This window comes from Pecten maximus, chromosome 6, assembly GCF_902652985.1.
Source record: "Pecten maximus chromosome 6, xPecMax1.1, whole genome shotgun sequence".
Classification (NCBI taxonomy): Eukaryota; Metazoa; Mollusca; class Bivalvia; order Pectinida; family Pectinidae; genus Pecten; species Pecten maximus.
Window position 1 is genome coordinate 34,240,928 of NC_047020.1, and position 24,917 is coordinate 34,265,844.

Consider the following 24,917-nt stretch of genomic DNA (forward strand, 5'->3'; position numbering starts at 1 on the left):
GTATGTATGAATGTGACCATAAATAAATCTTCAATCAAAACTCCAAATGTTGTTTTTTGTCGATATTAATGACCTTTCTTACATTGTACATTTTGTATTTTTACATTGATTCAACTCAAAAGTTCTATACATGTACATAATATTATTCTTAGACAAATATCAACCAAACAGCAATACAATCATATACATAATAAAGATTTGACAAGTCGTCGTGATTTAACACACAGATCACACAAACGTACACTACAGTCTGTAGCTATCACAACATTCATGTTGATCCAATGGATAATGGCAAAATAAAAATAACACAGCCAAAAATTACTGCAATTATTTGAATTTTTTTTTGATGGTTCAAATTTTTTTTGATTGTACTGAAATTTTGAAACAAAAAGAATTAATTTTTACAAAAAAAAGGTGTTATGGGCCTTTCTCTATTTTATTGTAATTTTTTTTTTTTTTTTTTGACATTTTGATTCTATTATAATAATATTGCAAAACAGAACCTTGTAAAAACAAGCCTTACAGTTACATACCTCAATGCCATGTGAACAACTTGACAATACATGTAGTTCAAATCCAACTTTTCTCAAGACATCAACTATTTATTTGATTTGAAACAAATTTTACAACCAATTCTTATATAAAATAAAAGGGAATGTTTAAGATTGAACAATTGTATCTAGATCTCTTGTTCAAACTGATTTGATGTTTTACAGTTTTTTTTTTGTTATTCAATTGATGACTCTCTTAAGCATGAAGTTATTTCTACTACACATACTGCCTTGTTTACAGTTCATTTATAGAAAAACGAATCCTGTTTAAAACCAAAACGCTGGGCTGAGAAGTACCAGTAAGGAAAATGACTTCTGCATATTCAAGAAATACATTGTGTTATATACCCAGTAATTAAATATACATATAACCCTGGTATATATAAATCTGAGAGATCAGTTACATTTATTCATTGAACAAGTTTCTTTAATTAAATTTCACTTGTTAAATGAAGAAGTTTTAATAAATTTAAGTATATATATTGTATATAACTCAAGCATGTACCAGGTATTTATCATACAACTTGAGAAACATGCTTACTCGGTATTACAAATGTTCTCCAATGCTTCTCCTCTAATACTTACTGATTGAATAACACATTAAACTGAAATGGACCTTGTTCAGGGATATTAACCATGAAATTTGGATGCCCTGGTGAAGTGTCTGAAGCTTGTAGAATTCATGTTGTAGTTGATGAATCCTTTTGACATGTACTATGAAAACATAGATCAGGATAGCAGAATATTCCCAAATCGGCTTGTATGTGAATATTGAATCGTACACATGTGAGCTCATGTTCTTTGTGCCAGTGTTCTTTGAAACTATATATAGCGTATATGAAATAATACATATCGTAGTCACAATCAATGGAAAATGATAGTTTGAAATGATTTTTTGCTTGATGTTCAAATTTTTGTCATTAACTTCAAACAACACAATAAACAAACATCATGGTTCCAGTACTGTACATAGAAAACTCTGTAAATGTGGAGAATATTTAAAGGTATACGTCACAGTAATAGCTTCAGTTATGAAAAATGTGATCAAAATTTAAATACAAAATTGTTGCTGCATGTAATTACACAGCCAACACGTAGTTAAATGTCTATTGGTCAATCACATAATGTCTGAATCATTGAATTAAATAAAGCACAAACCAACATTTAATTAATAAATTCTCAACCTCAAATCCAAATAGTTGTGAATATTATATTATACACAAGATGCATTTTTCAAATGCAATGTTCTGTATGAATGATGCCAAAAAAAATATTTGCTTAATTCTTTATGGAAACTACATTCCATCTACCACACATTTCAAACAATGTCATGAGTAGCTCAAATAATGCTACTTTTGAGACAAAGGATTAGCTCCTAGACAGCCAATATAGATAAACTTTTAATTTCTATACTGTCAAAAAAAAAGAAAAAAAAGAAAGAAAAAGATATACCGTATTTGACCTAATAAGCAAACCTTCCTCTGTAAGCACACTCTCATCTTTTTTTTCAGGAAAAGAGGTTGGGTGCGCTAATGTAAACATATAAAGAGTTCCTTACTTCATTGATCTATTAAAATAATCTTCAGTCTTATATCCAAAGACTCATGATTGTTTTCGCTTCATAAAGATTTGTAAAAAAAAGATAAAAAATCCCACCCAGATCTCACATGGAAACCTTTCCCTGATAATGGTTCTATCAACTTCACCCCTTTCTTGTTTTTATAAGCACAAAATGTACTTCTTAGGTCAAATATGGTATTCGGTCTAACACTATCCCTATCAATCACTATTAGTTTTTATTTCTGTTGAATACATTGAACCAAATATTACAAGAAGGAGAGTATCTATGACCTGACCCTTTGTTATTTACAGTATCTGCCTGGACATATGCCGTCAAATCTGGAAATGGCATTTACCCATATATATTAACCATGAGGTATAATGAGATTGTATGACAGTGATTAACTGGAGGGGATGGGGACTGGTAAGGTTGTACCAGTAATACGACATCAATGTCGATAATATTCCTAAATGATAGAATACTAGTTAGTTTTAACAACACTCTCATAGTATTATTGTGATTTTAAACAATTAATGCACTTCACAAATAACCATGACATATCAGCTGTCCTATCACAACTGAAACATCATTAAAATCAATATCCAGGTCCTTTTTAGTCCAGCATGTGATAATTTACTACCAACTTGACCATATGCAAAACCAGTATTTTTTTTATATTGGCACATTTACCCGGCAATAAGCCAATGTCTGCAAACAAAGACCCATGCATGTCTGGTAATAAGGCCATGTCTGACAATAAGCCAATGTCTGACAATAAGCCCTTGTCTGACAATAAGGCCATGTTTGACAATAAGCCAATGTATGGCAATAAGCCCCATGACTGGCAATAAGACATGGAAAGGTCATACTGCAATTACTGATATCCAGATATGATGGTTTGAAGACGGCATATACTAACATTACATATCTATCATGTCTGATGATAAAGATTTTTACCCTCAAATTTCAATACAAATGTGAATATAACTTTTAATACTAAAAACAAAAACAAGCACAAATTTAAACATATTGTTGTGTACATGTGGCACAATTCTAGTTGTCAAAGTTACCGGTGTCAACCATATAACGTCAAGAAAACTGCTGTGATATTTTTGTTGTATCTTTTGCCAAAAATCTGATGGAATTATCCCTTCAAAATGCTGTTATTTTTCAGCAACATGTATATATCTCTGTATTGGTACTGGGACGCAAGATGATTTGAATTTAATACATCTGTTTTGGTACCAGTTCCCAAAATGATTTGAATCCTAACATCTCTGTATTGGGACCAGGTCACATGATGACTTTGAATTTAGCAATCTCAGTACAGGTATAGTGTCTCAATGGGCTTTTAATTTAAGCAAAGTAATTTATTGTAGCAAGGAATTATCAAAAACCAAAAGGTGTACGAGGTATTTGTAATATGTTTTCACATCATTAGCAACAGCAAGAGTATTTTCTTATCACATTTTTCTGTCACCAACAAAACACAGTGCACCGATATAAAAATAAATAAAAAAATCTCTATTTGCTTCACAGTCCTAGTATAAAACCTGCTCCTCCGTCAGTATGGTCCCACGGCAAAAGCTGACAAGGCAAAGACAATGAATACTACACCACCAGTCAACGTCACTGAAACAGATAAGCAGACTTAATTAGACATTTCATAAGGATAAAATCATGGATATTCAGCATCTGCAGACAAATTCAGTGAAACTGATCATATCAATATCCAATGCCATATCATTTGGACATAGTGGCAACATGGCACGTCTGTCTCAATTGAATTATTTTTTTTGCACAATGTCGCTTCACTTTTCTGCTGTATATCTAAAGGCTTTCATATGACTTTGCTATTTTACAATTAAAATCCAGTTTTCATTATATATAATTAATTCAGCATTTATCTTTAGTTATTTGCCTTAGTGTTTAAATATAATAAATCAGGAGATATATAGTGTACTGTAATCAGACTTTGGATTGTCTCTTTGTTTAAGGGACATAACTCGTTGAACCTCTATATAAAGGACACCTCTCTATAAAGGACACCTCTCCATAAAGGACACTTTTGCTTTGTCCCTTATGTGTCCTTTATACACAGGTTCGACTGTATATCTTTTATTATTTTGACAATCATTAATTATGACATTTTTGAAATGATTCCCAGCAATGTTCTATGTAAGTATAAATACAAGCATCATAACTGGCATAAGCATATGATAAGCTTCAGTCCTACTGTATATACAGCTAGTGTAATCAAAAGGTTTCGGGATTGTACCCTAGTAGAATAGTCATGTTATTCTTGTAACAATGAAACAGCTTAGATACAGTAAATATATTTCTTTTGTATCTATATATACAATAGGCCTTCAGCAAATGAATTATTGAAAATTTAGTTGTCTTGATAAAGGGATGGATTGTTTTGAAAATTTGACAATTGACTTGTCCGTACTGTTGTAATTATTACATGACTAATTATATATATTAGTGACTATATGATACTGTTAAAATTAGATCATTTCTTTCGATGGTTCTTATTTGACAAACTGACAGTCATCCTATTGGGTAGATATTTTACTGGAATAGTCTTTAACTTTGAGCTGAACATTATAATTACTTACCAGTACGGACTGAAATTTTCTGAGCTACGATTCTGCCTCCTAAGACGGCTAGACCTGTACACAGTGCATGGCCTAGAATACCTCCTATGATAACGCCTAATACATTCTGTAAATTAAATTAATGACATTTTATGATTGATCAGGTATTCAGGTATAAGCTTGGTACATCAGAAATTGATAATATCACGGTGAGTGATCACATGATCATGTAGATGATATACACGTATTTCATAATAAATTGTTTTTTTTGACGACACCAATTTTTGGTTTTATACAAGGAGGCAGATACTAGTACAAGTGCATTAATTACATTGACTGCTCAGCATTTAATGATGATTATATATCTAAATGCTAAAAATACCAACCTCTCTTGCTCCTAAAATGATGGTAGCAATTTGTGACCGGTCTCCCCATTCGGCCAAAAATGTTAATGTGAAAGCTTGAAGAAAGATTGTTCCTAATAATCCATAGCAAAGATTTCGTCCGGGGGTCCGGATAATGCCTGTTTCTATGTCCTGTATCCCAGAACTCTGTTTCAGTCGCTGTAATCAAACAAATACACATCATATATAATACCCTATAACAACTAATATGGAAGTAATCATAAAGAACCATTTATTGACAATATTTGAACATATCAGAATCTCATTAACAAAGTTGTTAAATGTTGATTAAAAAAAAAAAAAAAAATTCTATCAATGCGGAATAGAAAAGGCTGGCAACAAAATCTCCTGAAATATTCTTTGGGGGATAACCAATACATTTGGAGGCTATTTTATCAGTACCACTGTGCAGTGAAACACTGGTATCATCAAAACATTCATATCATCCACGAGTTTCCTGTATAGCGACCACCATTACTATAAACCCACCTCATCATATCACCCTTTGAGAGTTTCCTGTATAGCGACCACCATTACTATAAACCCACCTCATCATATCACCCTTTGAGAGTTTCCTGTATAGCGGCCACCATTACTATAAACCCACCTCATCATATCACCCTTGAGTTTCCTGTATAGCGGCCACCATTACTATAAACCCACCACATCATATCACCCTTTGAGAGTTTCCTGTATAGCGACCACCATTACTATAAACCCACCTCATCATATCACCCTTTGAGAGTTTCCTGTATAGCGGCCACCATTACTATAAACCCACCTCATCATATCACCCTTGAGTTTCCTGTATAGCGGCCACCATTACTATAAACCCACCACATCATATCACCCTTTGAGAGTTTCCTGTATAGCAGCCACTATTACTATAAACCCACCTCATCATATCACCCTTTGAGAGTTTCCTGTATAGCAGCCACTATTACTATAAACCCACCTCATCATATCACCCTTTGAGAGTTTCCTGTATAGCGGCCACCATTACTATAAACCCACCTCATCATATATATCACCCTTTGAGAGTTTCCTGTATAGCGGCCACAATTACTATAAACCCACCTCATCATATCACCCTTTGAGAGTTTCCTGTATAGCGGCCACAATTACTATAAACCCACCTCATCATATCACCCTTTGAGAGTTTCCTGTATAGCGACCACCATTACTATAAACCCACCTCATCATATCACCCTTGAGTTTCCTGTATAGCGGCCACCATTACTATAAACCCACCACATCATATCACCCTTTGAGAGTTTCCTGTATAGCGACCACCATTACTATAAACCCACCTCATCATATCACCCTTTGAGAGTTTCCTGTATAGCGGCCACCATTACTATAAACCCACCACATCATATCACCCTTTGAGAGTTTCCTGTATAGCGACCACCATTACTATAAACCCACCTCATCATATCACCCTTTGAGAGTTTCCTGTATAGCGGCCACTATCGCTATAAACCCACCTCATCATATCACCCTTTGAGAGTTTCCTGTATAGCGGCCACCAGAACTATAAACCCACCCCATCATACCACCCTTTGAGAGTTTCCTGTATAGCAGCCACTATTACTATAACCCCACCACATCATATCACCCTTTGAGAGTTTCCTGTATAGCGGCCACCATTAAACCCACCTCATCATATCACCCTTTGAGAGTTTCCTGTATAGCGGCCACCATTACTATAAACCCACCTCATCATATCACCCTTTGAGAGTTTCCTGTATAGCAGCCACTATTACTATAAACCCACCTCATCATATCACCCTTTGAGAGTTTCCTGTATAGCGGCCACCATTACTATAAACCCACCTCATCATATCACCCTTTGAGAGTTTCCTGTATAGCGGCCACTATTACTATAAACCCACCTCATCATATCACCCTTTGAGAGTTTCCTGCATAGCGGCCACCATTACTGTAAACCCACCCCATCATATCACCCTTTGAGAGTTTCCTGTATAGCGGCCACCATTACTATAAACCCATCTCATCATATCACCCTTTGAGAGTTTCTTGTATAGCGGCCACTATTACTATAAACCCACCTCATCATATCACCCTTTGAGAGTTTCCTGTATAGCGGCCACCATTAATATATAAACCCACCTCATCATATCACCCTTGGAGAGTTTCCTGTATAGCGGCCACCATTACTATAAACCCATCTCATCATATCACCCTTTGAGAGTTTCCTGTATAGCGGCCACTATTACTATAAACCCATCTCATCATATCACCCTTTGAGAGTTTCCTGTATAGCGGCCACTATTACTATAAACCCACCTCATCATCTCGTTTTTTAAGATCAGCTTGTACTTCTTCATATTCGTGTTGTCCTTCATCCGGAGACATTTCATAACCTGGAAAAATCAACAGAAATATTCATAAGTTCACTGGTGAAGCTTAACCTGTGAATTTTTAAAATATAACATCTTTTAGTTGTAAGATTCATTTAAGAAATGCATGACTACAAGTGATAGTTTTATCAAAATCGAGTATTGTAAAATGTATTTAGATAAGTTATTTTTAATAAAAAATGTATTTTAGTAAGTTATCTTGCAAAAAACCAAGATTTTGACAAAGGCAAATACAGATGGATGCTCCTAATACCATAAAATGTCACATTAAAATTTTGTTACAAATAACTTAACATTTCAGACTTCTTTACCTTCTTTGATCATTTTGATTCCAAACACAGCGAATAATAAGGATGATGCATAGTGGGTAACATATTTTGGAATGATAGTTGTAGCGTAACCAAGGATAGCTGAAACAAATAAGGCAAAATTATACAGATATATATGACACAAAAAAATACAATTTATGGCACTGTTCTAGTTGTTTTGTACAGCTTTAGAAGCCCTTTTGTTGTCTCGTTTGGAAGAAAATTTGTGATTTGAGAAGGAAATGTTAAGAAATCTTCAAATCTCTAGAATAAGGCTTATTTCATTTTGGAATGGGACCCATTATTGGCACCAAAAAGGCCCCAGAAAAAGTCTTGACATCTTAAAGCAAGGATAATACAACATTTTTTCTCTTTTCCTTTAAAACACTTTATTTTTTGAATATATAAGATGGACAATAATCCTTCCATTAAACTCCCTTGTTATTTGGTTTTACTATCCATTTCACATGTATAGATGTGTACATATCTACTTCATTAAAATATTTCTGCAGTTCCTCACAAAAAGTAGATTAATTAATTTCCATACTTCCACAATGACAACAAAGCATAAAATGCCATTTAAATTTTTTATAACTGAAACCACAAACCTAGCTTTGACAGATCACCTCTCCAATTTTATAACCATACCTAACTTACAAATTACACCTAGACCTGTATACGTATACCACCTTGAGGACATCTCTCGTTACACCTGGAGGCCTTCTAATATAAATTAAGTTAATATGAAAATAGACAGCTCATTAGATAGTCATCAGATAAGATTGTGCTGATTTAGGAAAATAATGCACAAAAGGCATAAGAGCTTATACTGCAGAAAATGTATCCATCAAAACATTTCTTCTAAATAAGTGGTAACCAAGAATCCATCATGGGCAATTTTGAAAGATCTTCAATTTTATAGCAAGTTGTTTCTTGATATGATGTGACCAAGCTTTTTTCCCCAATTTAACATATACATTCAGAGGTTAATCTAGACCGAATTCAATAAAATTAGCTAATATTCCCATCCGATGGCGTTTTCCCCTTTGAATAAAATTCCCCCTAATTTTGATGAAATATGTAAGTATTAGAGCAAAGAATAGCTGTAAAATGTTAAAGTTTAAAAAATAATTCAAGACACCACGACCCTTAATGATCATTTCCCCTAAACTTCATAATGGGTAGCATTCCCCAAATCTTAAATTAACCCCTGACATTGTATACTGGTATTTTAATAAGCAAATTCTTAAACTATTTTCTAGACTATTGTCTTCATTGAGATTAATATCTAACAGTAATCATCTGCATAGGACTTTTTTTAGGCAAGTTCAGAACAACAATTCTGAGAATGGTAAGTCTAAATACTAAGAAATATAGAAGCAATGGGAATTCAATTTTTTATTGGCGAGCTCCACAGGGAAAGCATGAGTCAAGGACACTATAGATTGTTGGTAGTTTTGTGATTCTCACCTGATAGAATTGTCATGAGTCCTAATGCTCCGATGGCACCAGCAAAGACAGTCACTCTAGAATGTCTCATGGCCATAATGGCTGCGATAAAAAAAGTCTTGTCTCCAAGCTCTGACACAATGATCACGGACAGTGACGCCACAAATGCATGAATAAATCCTACATTTCCTTTGGCTTTCCTTATAGTGTTAAGTAAAGATCCTTCATCAGAACTTTCATTATCAACCTGAAACAAGATCAAAGTGCATAATGGAATTGTTTACTTTAGGCAATTGAATTACAATATTGTTTCAGACATGATAGTGTCCATTAGTTTTTTTTGTACATTTTCAATTTTTTTAAAGGCTTTTCTTTTAAACATGGTGATTATATGATAATGCCATTTATATACCAGGCTTCATAGCAGATTTGTTGAGATCCATAACATGTGTATATATAGCCTATGGTTATAGATTTCAACTCAATCATTTCCATGTTATGGCCCTGTCACCTGTCCAACAGGCGACGGTCAGAGCCATAGGCTTGTCCTAGTGCCTAATTGTTTTCATTTCTGCATATATATACAGTGATTTTACTACATTTTTTCAACTGGGTCCATGCAGGGTCCATTGAATTGAGAATTTCTAAGCGACAAAATGTGACATTGGGAAAAATAAAAAATAGCGAGATACATACAAATTTCAGTTTTTCTTTGATGATTTTTGCCTTTATATTAGTTTTGATTTCATTTGGTTATCTACAGCTGTTTTTTTTCAAAAGTACCTAAGTAAAGGTCTTTGTAGATAAAACTTACTTAATCACTCAAAAGTGACTTCAAAATTAGGAATTTTTCAGTGGCAAATTGGGAATTTTCACAAGTGAATGGGTCCTTTAATTAACAGACCCTGTTTCTATCGTAGGAAAATCCCTGGCATATATATACTTATTTGGTACAGGGTAACTGCTTTAAAGTGATGTTATTAACTAGTACTGACCAATACCCCTGTGTTAGGAAATATTTGTATTCTTTGCTTACTACAAAATGTTCGTGGTTTTGGTTTGGGTTATTTTGTTTAACGTCTTATTAACAGCTAAGGTCATTTAAGGACGGCCTCCCATGCGTGCGACATGCGTGCATGTGGTGAGTGCGTATGTGTAATTTATTAGGTATTGAATATGTGTAAATCTAAAGTTTTTTGGGACCAACTCTCAATGGAGTCAGTCACACCAACTTCCGTCTTCCAACATACACAATGTCAACATGACCCAAGATTTTCCAGACCAAATTGATGTTAAATCCTTTTACTGGTACTATAGTATTGTACTGAATGGATGGAATTTATTTTGAACAATTAACATTAGCATGCATTTCTGCTTTCTACTAAAAGGAAAAAAAATTAAAAGCTGACATAATTTGTCTATATATTTAATTTGTCCTATATTTGAACATTCTTTAAGAATTATTAGAGGTAATTAAAAATTCTGGTTTTTTTTACTTATCAAATTTCATTCTCTGATGTGAAATCCATCTGACATGTCTTATATCACATCTTATTTTAAAGCATTTTAATATCTGTTTTAGGTTCTGTAAAAGTTGAATCTATTACACATACAGATATACCAGTGTAGACATAATTTCTGTAACAAAGCGCAGGATTATTTAAATTTAAATCACTGCCTCCGCTAGGGATCGAACCCGTGACCTCTGGCTTACTAGTCTTACGCTCAACCGATCGAGCTAAAGAGAAGATCTCTCTAGCCGAGCGGTATATTGCGGCTAGTATTTACCAGGGTTAATTTCAAAAAAATGATATATGTCCTTGGGCTAATTAAGGATGTTCTTGACCAAATTTAGGCTTAATCCCTTTACAGGTTTTAAGACAATGACCTCATTTTGCCTAATGAAAACCTAATCCTCTAAATATGAATCCCAGGGAGTTTTAACTTAATTGAATAGCTTAATGACTACATAATACTAAATAGGTTTTGAATACAACATTGAACATATGAAGTCCCCTTCCCCCATAGATAACCAAAATTAATAAAACCCATGGATACTTAATTCCTTCCTCAATACTTTGGGATTGTCTATTTTGCCCAGTCCTGGCACTCTCCTAAACTGATACCAATCTGTTCATATAACAAATTATCGAACGAAGCCAATCTGTTCATATAACAAATTATCGAACGAAGCTAAGTAGAACTTAGATTTTGTTAAAAAAAAAACATACATCTTTTGTACATCGATCCGAATCCTATGCCAATTAATATTAGGCTATCCCATACACCAAACAGGTAACAAGAGGCCAATATTGTTCTTCATTAAATGTAATGTACAATATGTAATACATACTATCACAGGTACAACAAGACATCTACCATTTAAAATTCAAGTATTAATATAATATAAGTGCACCGAGTTTGCTTGACAGAAGAAATCACCTTTTCCTTGGATTCAGACGATCCCAGTGATTTGAATCCTGCCGGAACAACCGCTGGTTTATCATCTTGACTTGCTACTTCTTCCAGTACAAGGGCAAAAACTATAACTAGTAGCAATGTCACACTGCTTAACTTTCTTAATTTATACTCCATCTTTCTGAAAAATCTTCAAATGCAAAAGTAGATATCTATATGAGTTGAAATCTTTTAAGTTAACAGTTTATCCGCTAAATTTTGAGTTACTCCACTGATGAACTATACAGCGGTTTATAAATTTGTCGCTGTACTTTGAAACATGATGTCAACTCCGAGGTTTTGGCAAGTTGAAAATTTCACCAGACGCCGGTGTCAAATGGTCTAACGTCACCTGAAATGGAAAGTAAATGCCTTAAGAATATTGTCGGACTTAAAAGGAAAAATAATGGTAAAATACATTTCTTTGGTTACAAAATTCTTATCATAAACATAAAATTATCAAACTTGGCAATAACCTTACTCACATTAGGTACAAACCTCTCCTCGAATATTCATTAGGGACACACGTTGACATTTTAACATTCAGTAGCGCCACCTGTCATTACTTCCGGTTTCAATCACGAGTGGACTTTGATAAGGAATCTTGTGTTCATTTGCTTGGTTGACGATATCCTGTATCGAAATAGTTAGTCAACTACTTTTAAACATTTATGAATATTACACGGCTGTTTTAGATATAACTTTTCGACAGATATCGGAGATTTATATAATCTGACCACTTAGCCGAAAACGATAATCAAGCGAAGACAACTCCACGTCGAGAATATGTCAACAACGAATTGGCCCGATTGTGTCGGAAAGGTTTGTTGTTATTAAGGAGTATATTTCAATATTAGGCCGCTCTCAATAACATATTTCTTTTAGTATATTTTATAGATCATATTGAAACATGTTCCCTGTTTCTCGGGTAACTACTACAGTAGCTGTTAGCTTTTGAGTGGCTCATGATAAAACGCGCAAAACGCATTACGAGGCCTACTCTGTAACTACAGTAGGGGTACCGTATAAAAAAATAAACCCACTTTATATATTATATTATTATATAAATATACTGTAAAGTATTATTTGTAGACACATTTTGAGCTCACCTGGTCCGAAGGACCCGTGAGCTTATGCCATGGTGCAGCCTCCTTCCGCCAACATTTCCTTTAAATCCCTAATTGTGACCAGACCACAGGTGCCTGACTCGTTTTTATAAAATAATAACATATAGAGTACATATAAATGAGAAATCTCATTTATATGTACTCTATATGTTATTATTTTATAAAAACGAGTCAGGCACCTGTGACCAGACAAACATGTTTCTGCAGATATTCGGATAATGTCTGCTAGTTATATATCAAGATTTCATCCAAATGCAGAAAATACTATTTCTTGAAGATTAGTTTGATTTAGTATAGATATCACTGCAATTGAGCATAAAAATGAAGCTAAAAATTTACTGAGAAATATGAAGTTGTGATACCACTGACTGTTGTGAGAACATAAATATCCTAAATTAATAAAAGATTCCTGCATTTCCTTTGTATATAGTCTATCATTAACATATGCAGGGTTAACCAAAAATTTGGTTTCATATGGAAATATACATGTACAAATCTTTGGGTTCCCAGCTTGGAACTGTTATAAATGTATGATCACAGGTGCCCGACTCGTTTTTATAAAATAATAACATATAGAGTACATATAAATGAGAAAGGTTCTGAACTCCCCCAGGCTTGAAATCTGATGTATTTATTTCTAAGTACCGTAGCTTCGGTTGTATTGGGTGGATTTTGTCGAAGTAGGACTTAAATTGAAGAGAAATGGTCAATCTTTAAAATAAGCCATAACATGTTGTCGATTTCTCGATATTAGTTTACGAAATCGGGCGTGAAACTTCAAAATCCCCTCGATTTTGTTTAGTCGGACAAGTTGACGTAACGGGGTCACTACACTTTGACTCTATTGGACATAGCTTTAAATACGAAGTCCACGGGTTAATCAAGAGGTACGCTTCATCAGATCACCGAATACAACTATTACATACACTTACTTTATGTATACGAGCACCCTATCGACGGCCCCGGGACTTTTTATGCATACTGATAGCAGATTTTCCACTTGAGTAGCCATGTTGTGTCAGCCGCGGTAAATTTGAACAAGCATTCTGATTGGTTATAGAAAATGTGTTGAACTGATACATCAGATTTCAAGCCTGGGGGAGTTCAGAACCTTTCTCATTTATATGTACTCTATATGTTATTATTTTATAAAAACGAGTCAGGCACCTGTGGTATGATTTATGTCTTTGTGTACATGTTATGTATATATTTGTATTCATCATAAATAAAAGTCCTCTTAATATACTATGTGACAGGTGCTTTTACAGTTGTTGATGTAAACAATAAGAGAACTTTACATCAAGTACAACAATAAACATTTGTTTTCAGTTGCATCTGTGAATGACTCGGCTAGGGAATTTGTCTTCCTACCAGTCAACTTTGCTAGAAAGTAGGTCTCCCTGGTAGAATATTACTGTAGCTGTTTCTCACATAATTAGCTAGGAAGTACGTATATACTGTTGCCCAAATTCTCAAATATCTCATTCATAAAGATTTGGAAATAATAAGGTGATTTTTCTGAGGCTTTTTCTGAAGGGATTTTGGAGCCGATAATGGGCTCAATTTTCATTCCCAAAATATATTGTTTACTCTCGAAAACTTTCTTCTCAATTTACAGATTTTTGTTGCAAAATGAGGCAAAAGGGCCAATCTCCAATCAATGCAAAGAAATCAGGATTTATTCTTTAAATAAAGCTGATGATTTTATCTCTAATTCTATTAATGCGAGCACTTCGGATAATGCAGTAAATACATTATCTCCCCTTAGTCATCAGAATTTTAATAATAAAAACATTAACCAGTATAGTTATTAAGACCAAATTCACATTATAAATCAAAATTAAACACTGCAACCATATAGCACATTAAACATTTCTCTTTCCTGATATGGGAATGATGCCAGTGACTTGAATCATTATGCACTGTAATGCAATTTATTGTACAATTCTTGTGGATAACCTTACCTACAAATTACGCATCTGTTCCGCAAGTGCATAAAATTTGTGTAAAATCTGTATAAAATGGAAATGTATTCAATTTATTTTTATGCGTAAAAAGCTTGGTGTAAAATTTATGTAAAATTTATGTAAAATTTGCTTTCTTTGACTTTGCCATTTTCAAATGCGTAAAAAGATTATTTTCTCTGTTTTCAACTTCGATTTAGAAAATTTTCAACGCGTAAAACCTGCCGAAATGAGGACATAAAAAGAGTTCTTATCATTCAGACAGTGATGCAATATTTATGAAACATCTCAATTTTTCTTCTCCTCAAGTATCTATGTAATAAAATTATATCCTGCAGTAAGTCCAGGGGTCCATGAGCACATAATCTTTGAGCCAAAGTAGAGGCTAATTACAAAGTTATGTATTCTTATGAGTTCCCAGTACAGTAGGTAGGAGAGGGCTATTACCAGGCATGGTATTATTGTAAGATAAATACTCTACTTTCTAAAATATTCTGGCTCCTGAAACTGAAGTTTCAAGAAATTCATAACCAAATTTGCTTTGTAAATGCCAACTTCACTTCGATTCAGACAACACTGAATTTTTTATTATCTTCATAAACTATCAAATGTTGAGATTTTTTTGAGAAGAGCATCAAGGGTGACAATGATTTGGTATACATAATAGTAACATTTTAGAAAATGCGTACATGTAAATATATTGAAACAATGTTTAATGGCTAATAGAAATAAAGTATGTATTGAACAATGAAGATAAAGATGTACCCTTGTTGAATTATATATAGCTTACAGTATTAAGAGGTTGATAGGTGTACATATATAATATTGAAGAGTTATGACATATATATGTATAGTAAGTAGACCATCACTTGTATAAACTTGAGGCGTTGCATGAAATAAGATGGAGTACAATAAGTTTGAAAATGAATGGTCCATATAAAATAGATTTTTTCTCTTACTGAAAATACACCTTTATCTGTATAAGTATATATATATATATATATGCATTCAGTAAATGTGTGAAAGTGAGTGTGAAAGTTGTATTAAATGTTGTAAATAATAAGAAAAAAATCCTTTATTTCTTGTTTTATTACTACCGTATATTCACTACTTGCCTTATATAAGTACATGCCATAAAATCAATAATTAACAATAGCTACTTTCATTAGCCTATTTATATATATACAGATCCAGATATAGCTTTTAATCAAAGGGAGAAAAGTCTCAAAATAATACTCAGGTAGTTTGCATTTCTGCTGTTTCTTAAAACCATTATATATATTCTATACTATACAATCAAATGTTTAAAACTTGATCAATGATGTTTTAAAGACAAAATTTGATTTTAATTGATTAAGTTTGATGATGGGAAGAATGATGTAATCAAAATGTTTTTGGGGATATAGAAAATGTGATCTTAATATATATATAAAGTAAATGAAGTAAAGTCCTTGCGAAGGATAAATGTAAGAAAAATTAAACAAAAATGAAGATTTACCTTAAGGCCTTTCTGCCCTCTTTGGCTTCTTCATGGTAACATGACATCATCATGATCAGTAATAACACACATGACATCACAGTTATAACGCACATAATGTCATCAGTTTACAAAGAAGTTTATGGGTTGAAATACCAGAAATTAGATCCGTAAACATTGTACATTCAACTTTGATATAAGCAATTTATGTATGTATTCATATTTGGTTTAAGGATTTTTATGAACATCTTCAGGATCCTCTTTTGACTATCTAGTGATCAAATCATCTGTTTGAAGTTCGTAGAATAGAAGTATTTAGAATTCATCCTTTGAACATTTGTGTATGTTTACTCACTTTCTGGAAACGTAATTCATCATTTTTAAAATTTGTTTTCTACGAACATTCATTCGAACATTCATTCCTTATTTCAGGTCGTATCCTGTTTATCCTACATAAAAATCACAACATATTGTGCATATTAAAGCATAGAGTACATGTACATGCTTAGAATTGCATGTTATATCTAATCTAACCTGTATATTTGATCCATTTCCTCACACTCTATGATCACCATACATGTACCATATCTTGGTTTTGTACATTTTTTAAACCATAAACTACACTAGTTATATCCATGTCAAATTTTGATTTGCCCTGTTTAAGGCTTTTAAGCAGCTCTCTTTTACAATTTATGTTTCTGGATTTTTATGATATACTCTTATCTTTTCACTGTGTTTCACACAGACTTTATAATACTTGACAACAGGTAAAATGTTACAATTATTTGGATTATTTGTTGTCCCTGATGGTACGATGTCAGCGTTTTTGTTATACATTTATATATCATGAGCTGACTGAAACAATGTTAGTGAAAAAGATGAATATTTGTAAATATTGTAATATGTACAGACCGCATGCAGGGATTATTTTGGGTTACCAAATGGATGAGTCATTTCCAAGAAAAAGAACTATCTGTAATATAATTTATCAGCCATTTATAGAAATTTAAAGGATTTTACTGAATCATGTTTGTCGTTTAGGAAAATTGTGGGCCTCCTCCAAAATAATCCCTGTGCATATGTACATGTTCAGCCATCACTAGAACATCTGTATAATAAAGAAATCATTTCAACACGTTAATGATACTGTCACAGTATATGAACACAACATTACAGACACAAACAGAAGAGTTTTAAGCAACAACACAACATTTTGATATTTGAAGCCTTGATAAAGATACCATTCTGATTTCATGCAGTTTCTACAGACACCTTATATTACCATACCCAGGTACCTTGTGCGTTCCAGCAGATATAACCAGTCCAATATCTCATGATCAACAAGCACAACAGTCTCTGATTTGATTCCGTTATATACCTGTAGGCAGATACATGTATATATTTATCATTACTAAGAAGAGAGCTATATATAGTACAGTAAATACCAATTGTTCGATAATTTCTCTTTCTTTTGAACTACAAAAATGACATTGAATTAAGATTGCCACAGACTTTTCAGGTGTACTACAAAGAGGTGTTCAATTACAGGTATTTGAATCGATATAAAGATCCTATCGACAGCCATTTTTTATTTTATTATATAAGATAATGCAGTCTACTTTTGTGGCCGCCAGTCTTTTTATTATAAAGGAATAATACAGTTGACTGTCACCAGTAAAGTATGCACACATTATTTAAAATTGACAAATTAGAAAGCAAATTGGAAATCCCAAATATGATATACCCTGATAAAATAATTATCTGTATTTTAATCAAACTCAATAAGATTGACAGGGCTGCCAGGTTTTGGAATGAGGCAGCCTGGGCTGCCAAAGGTGATGCCCCTCTTCGAGGATTAGGGGGCATTGTCCCTTCAGCCCCTTATCCCAACACTGAAGAAAAAATTGAATATTCTAGATGCAGTTTCCTGCATTCTAGTTCATTCTGAGCATACAGATATTAGATCTTAAACCAAATGGTTTCATGAAAAAAGTTCTGAAAAAAAATTTATTGAAGTAAATGAAGAAAACTTTAGCTGGACATTATACATTTGACTGAAAATGATGGCAGCCCATAGGGCTGCTGGACAGGACATTCTGGAAGCCCGACCAGATTCCAGGCAGCCCAGGGCTACTGGGCTACTGTTAGTGTCAACCCCTGCAAGTATAGTGATATGTGTTAATGTACTATCATTATTTCTTTCTTCACAGACATGGCAGGAAGCTGAAGCTATCATTCGGAAAGAATATCCAAATATTTCGGTAAGTACTCACGTACACAAAAAGTACTTGTTGATGTTGTGTCAATTATTCTCTCCACAGTCAAGGACTGTGTAGATTAGGTATTGACCTTATAAGGATGTGTAACAAGGCTTGACCTTATAAGGATGTGTAATAAGGCTTGACCTTTTAAGGATGTGTTATAATGGTTGACCTTATAAGGATGTGTAACAAGGCTTGACCTTATCAGGATGTGTACCTAATAATGCTTGACCTTATAAGTATGTATAATAATGGTTGACCTTATAAGGATGTATAATAATGCTTGACCTTATAAGGATGTATAATAATGCTTGACCTTATAAGGATGTATGATAACGCTTGACCTTATAAGGATGTGTAATGATGGTTGATTCTGATCTTCTGTTCCAGGTCCAGGTCTTACCAGATGGTTCCATGGTAACAATGGACTACCGGACAGAAAGGGTTCGGATATTTACAGACGAAACTGGAAAAATTGTCAGAGTTCCAATGATAGGGTGATCAACGGGTGTTACCTCCCTTTACTGTGTACTCTGTCTAAACCATACACCTGGCTGTATACAGACCGTAGAGAATCTATTGTCATTGTCCGAACTAATGTTTCTGGCATGTTTTAACAAAAACATTGGGATGAGGCAGTGTCTGGCTTAGACAGAGTTTACTCTATACAACTAATTTATCTAAAACAGTTTATCTGTTCTTATCATTCCTTAAAATATTGGTATTTACAATAATTGGTAATTCGGTAATTGAAATTTTAAATTTTTTGAAACCATGTTTTTCTAGCTTACAGTTGTAATATTATATATACTGCTAAGTTTACTAATGCCATCCTGTATCTTAATCGTAAATATTGTTTATCAAATTCGCTATGAATCATGTTAAATGTTTTTGTGTGTAAATTGTGTGTTGGTATGATAATTTTATATTATATTAGTAATATCCTGGGTAATTAACACCAGTTATATTTAATTGTGCTGTGAACCCATGTTTTGTTCACTTCTGAGTTACAATTGGTGCTATCTGTGTAAGCCAGAATACATTTGTATACTGTTTTACATGAAATATTTGTGGGTTCTTAATTTGGTGGTTTCTTGCTTGGTAACATGTTGGAAGAACTGCAGAACATTGGTCCAGTTGGGACAATACATATACATTATATACACTTGAGGTGTTCTTATTATATATATATTGAAGGTCAACTTTAAGGTCATCTTGAAGGTCACACAGGAGACTCAGCATTATATATCTATTGATGTGTTTGTTGTTTTTATTGACAATTCATTTACATATCCTGATGAAAATGTAACTTAGATGCTAAGTATCAATATTGAAAATTAGTTATTTAATTTACAATGTTTTTTTCGATATTTATTTTATATTCTATGTTACTAATTCCCACCGATACATCTATGACTGTAGTCTTAGGGACTGGGCTCAAATTTCCAACCCATGGTCCAAATGTATAATGGAATTTGTCACGGATTGGGAATTTGCACCATTTATATAATTAAGTTCCTGTGAGTTTTGTAACGTTAATATTTAACTACGGTAAATGATTTTACTCTGCCAAGATTTTCGCCAATATCGACTCGGATAGTTCGAACTTGTGCTTATTTTCTGAAGCATAATTTTGAATAATTCGAACAGGTTCGTCAATATTTATTTAATTCTGTTCGAATTAACCTGAGGTTTACGGTATGTCAATACTTAACCAAGGTTTTTTGATGTAGAAGAGCCTGTTAAAAATTTGATATCCTGTTGACACAGATTATACAATGTCAAGTTACATGTATATAAGTAGAATTCTATGTTAACTGACAATCATACAGTCATTAGCTAGTACCAATTTTCAGAACTATTTCCAATGCTCACTCTGTATATTAAATTGTTGCATTCCTCAAAGTGTGATACAGAAATAATGGTGTGATTTTCATGTCTATGAATAACTATGAGCAACCCAGGTACAGGGTAAATAATCACAGTTCCGTCCCGTAATATAATACTGATGAAATTCAATATCTCCAGTACCTCCAGCCTTTTGTCCTTCATAGACAAATATTGCAATGTTGATTTGATGATAAAAATACCAAGCAATAACATAATAAAAGATAGGTTGGTGTCATGAGCATGATCCACATTATTTTTGTCCGATTACTTATTATATTGTTAGTGGGGGAAGAAATGGCGAACTTCCTCTCAGATTAAATTATATCACTCACACAGAATAGATAAAATTTTCTTTATCTAATTTTCTTTGCCGAAGCTTGTGTCTTTTGTAACTTTTAAAAAATAACTTACTTGTGTGAAATAAATTCCATATCCAACAACCACTCGTTGTGTAACCTCTATATATCTTACATAGTTTTCTTTATATTAATTTGTAATGTATGCATAATTTTTCCTGTACTTGCTTTTCATCTCTTTTTGACAGACAACATTCCTCCATTTATGCTCAAAATATGTGAAATACCTATCTTTGTAATCTGTAAATTTTTATAGAGACCAACTATGGGAAGTTGAACCTTTCCAATCAGTAAACCTGTATAAAGAGGCCAATTTCTATGTAAAACTTGACTTGTCCAATCTGTAAACCTGTGTAAAGAGGCCAATATCTATGTAAAAGTGTACATGTCCAATCTGTAAACCTGTATAAAGAGGCCATTTCTAATCCAAAACTTTTCTTGTCCAATCTGTAAACCTGTATAAAGAGGCCATTTCTAATCCAAAACTTTTCTTGTCCAATCTGTAAACCTGTGTAAAGAGGCCTTTTTTTTTTATCTAAAATGTTACATATTAAATCTGTAAACCTATGTAAAGAGGCCATTTTTTATGTAAAGCTTTACTTGTCCAATCTGTAAACCTGTGTAAAGAGGCCAACTTGATACATTTCTATGTAAAACTGGTTGCATAATCAGAAAATCTGGATTTTCTAGATGGAAAAAAGTCCCTTAGGGTGGTAGTTTCATTGCTGGTAGTCCAATTCAGTATACAGAATGTATGTTAATTTTTACTTTGGTATTTATCTTGTTATTAAGTTATATAAAACATATTTACAGTGTTTTAGATTCAATTTGTTTTTTACAATCAATATATTTTAATATACATGAGGAGAAAGAAGCTTTTGTCCAGTCAACATTTTTTCGTTCACGGGTGAAATACATATTATAACACTTTGTATGTTATGTACTGATGTTCTGTTTCATGAGAAGTTTGTCGTCATAACTGGTACAGAGAAAGACAGAAATTAAAACACGACAAACATTTTCTAGTATTTCCTATCAAATGTGTTTATTGTGCTTTTTTAGCCAAAAAATGTCTTTTGAAAATGAATTTTGAAGTACATATGTTCTGCTTTTGAAATTGTGCAATGAGTTTCAATATTTATATTACTTTGCCTGCTTTATCTTTCCTATTGTTGAAATGGATTTCCTCTTTCTTTTGCAACATTAATTCAGTACTGTATGTCAAGTTAAGTACAAGATTGTCATATAATTCTTTTGCATTATTGTGTGAAAATATATTAGAAAAGATTTGGCTGGGTTTGTAAACTGTATAAACATTTTAAAAGTATTGCTTAATATGTCATGTCACTTTACCAATATTTACCAAGTATACAAATTGTTATTGAGGGGGAAGGTATACCCTATCTGACAAAGTCACAAAAATGAAACAAAATGACAAAGTCACAAAAATGAAACAAAATGACAAAGTCACAAAAATAAGAACAGAAGGAAATGAATGTTTGTCTTTATTTTATCATTCCAAATGGCCATATTTGATATGCAATTTATTTTTATTACATACATGTAATTATCATTCAAAAGAACTGATGGTTGTCTGCATTGGTGTCTATATAAGGTTGTGGTTTCCACAGGAAACTGGAATAAATATCCAACCCTGGTCCATATACATGCAAATACAGACTCTGGGTTAGGGTGTTTGTAGCTAGTCCCTGTGTCCAATATTTTCAACTGACCAATCCTGGTTTGAAGTGCAATAATTTTTTAGTTATGTTAAGTTTATTATTTCTGCCTTTGTCTGAAGTGTGTTCAGCATGACTAGATTGAGAATATCTGCAACAAAAGTTCAGCACACTGGGGTAACAAATGTAGTTATTGTGTTCTGAACATCTGGCAATTACTCAAATATGTTTAGAGTTCAGCGAATGTCGACTGAGCATTTTATAGAAGGGGCTCAGCAAAACTGAGTCTGTGGATGTTTTCAGTGGCTTGTTTATGATCCCCTGGTCCATCATGGAACCAAACAGTGAAATTTGGGCCGTTTTTGTTTATCTGGTCCAAACGGTTTGACCGGTTGGACCTGAGTTGTTCGTTTATGAGATAAGGACAGACCTAGTGATAGTTTGTTGTTTTTGGACGAGCTTTGACAAAGACTTTCAAGGCCTACATTAATATCTGCAGGTCCATCAATATATATACCTGAAATATTACATTTAAAAACAGACGAACTGGTTTGTCCGCATAAACGAACAGGCCCTTGACTTTACCAACTCTGTATGGAACTGAGTCAATATGTTGGATACGACATAATGTTGGCAATGACAGTGGAGCATGTAACGGTTCTGGTAGATAGGGTCAGATTACAGGATGTTGTTAAAGTCAGTGGTCGATTAGGTCAGGTTTCATTATATGCAAGTTTTCAGGAGAATGGGGCATTTGAAATGCCATGCAATATATTAACCCGAATCGTAATTCTGTGTCAGAGTAAGGCATGCTTGAATCTAGTTATATATTTTAGTTGAACTTTAAAATAACGTACACTTGTTGATTGAATCACATTCCAATTCAGCATTCTCACAATGTTATACTTCTATCCAATCCAAATTCCTTTCACCTGTGTATACATACAGTGGAACTTTACCGACTCTGTATGGACTGGGTCAACGTCTCGGATATGTCAGTGTGTCGGTATAGTCAGGGTCGGTATAGTCAGTGTGTCGGTATATTCAGGGTCGGTATAGTCAGGGTCGGCAGTGGAGTATGTTCTGGTGGGTTGATCTAGCCTGTCTTTGTATTCGGGTTTAACTTTACATCTGACCAATCAAAATAGATGTAATTAATAATGAAGTATCACGATATGAATTATAGGATGTTGTTATAGTCATTGGTCGGTAAAGTCAGGTTTCACAGTTCATTGACCAATCAAACTGATATCGTAATTAATAATTATATCAATATTGAAGTATAATATAAATTACAGGATACTTTTGTATGCTAGAAGATATATGCTTACCTGTCGAGTGTAATCCTGGACTATTTTAATGAATTTATTCAGCAGTTTCAACTGCATATCTCAAAATAAATAATTTTTGAAAAGAAAACATATTATTTTCATTTATTTTTTTTATCCTTAAAACCTAGTTAATTAAAATCCTTAAGAATTTAAGCTGTTTTGGCAGTTGGTGTTCAGTAAAAAATTTTCCTTGATCAGTATGTACCCGTTCTAATAATATTCCACAATTTATACTCTGATCCCCAGAAAGCTTATAAATTGTTTGCAAATTAATTTTACTGCATGAATAAATGGGTTGATGTTTTAACCTCAGTGTTGTTTGTTTATCATCACAATGTGAAATTCTTTACATTTTTACAATGTGTTGAAATTATCATTTTACTACAGATTTGTACCTCGCCTCCAACGGTATGACGGACAAGACATAAAATCAAAACACGGGAATTTTTTTCATTCATCTCAAACTGAATTCAAAATACTGAACTTGGACAAAGGGAAAGATGAACAAGAGGCCTAGGGGCCTTAACAGTAAACCTAAATTATCAAATAATTCAGTAAATTTGACCCCGTCCATCAGCCCAGGGGGTCAGTCAAGGCCAACATGCAAACTGTCTTCCCATGCTGATAATGTTACAAACAAGTTAGAAAGAATCCAATAGAAATCAAATCAAATGATAGTCAAAATATGATTTCCCTATAATGCAGACCCCATGGTCATGAATTCCACAATTTTGGTAAAGCACCTTACATCAATGAAAAGTACTAGTATTTTCTACCTTATTTGGGTATTGAGAAAAATATTTCTGAAATTTCAATTAATTAGACCCCTTTTGGCCCTGTCCCCTTGAGGGTGGGGACCATATAATTCACAATTTTGGTTGACATTTGGCAATGGAAGGTTTCTGCAAAATTTCACTGGAACCTGTTCAGGGGTTTCTGAGAAGTTGAAAATGTAAATTACGAACGATACACGACGGATGACGCACAACGACGGACAAAAGGCCATTAGAATAGTCACTTGAGACTTTGTCTTGGGTGACTTTGTCTCAGGTGACCTAAAAATCCATGACAGCTCCATACGATAGCCTTTGAAGGAGGCACCAGAGGGACACAAAGGA

The 24,917-nt window shown here is 33.5% G+C and overlaps 2 protein-coding genes across 2 annotated transcripts; one reads left to right on the plus strand and one right to left on the minus strand.

Moving 5' to 3' along the window:
* Positions 1-688: 688 nt before the first annotated feature.
* LOC117329618 (transmembrane protein 165-like) lies at positions 689-12,313 on the minus strand. Its single transcript, XM_033887640.1, has 8 exons — positions 12,200-12,313; positions 11,700-12,066; positions 9,279-9,504; positions 7,812-7,910; positions 7,427-7,503; positions 5,099-5,275; positions 4,734-4,839; positions 689-3,744 (listed from the first exon to the last, which is right to left on the minus strand). Exons 2-8 carry the CDS (start codon positions 11,850-11,852, stop codon positions 3,677-3,679), a joined length of 906 nt encoding a protein of 301 aa, XP_033743531.1. The 5' UTR covers positions 11,853-12,066; positions 12,200-12,313; the 3' UTR covers positions 689-3,676.
* A 106-nt stretch (positions 12,314-12,419) lies between these two features.
* LOC117329619 (subtilisin inhibitor CLSI-I-like) lies at positions 12,420-24,106 on the plus strand. The gene is made up of 3 exons (XM_033887641.1): positions 12,420-12,536; positions 18,493-18,543; positions 18,934-24,106. Exons 1-3 carry the CDS (start codon positions 12,501-12,503, stop codon positions 19,042-19,044), a joined length of 198 nt encoding a protein of 65 aa, XP_033743532.1. The 5' UTR covers positions 12,420-12,500; the 3' UTR covers positions 19,045-24,106.
* Positions 24,107-24,917: the final 811 nt, after the last annotated feature.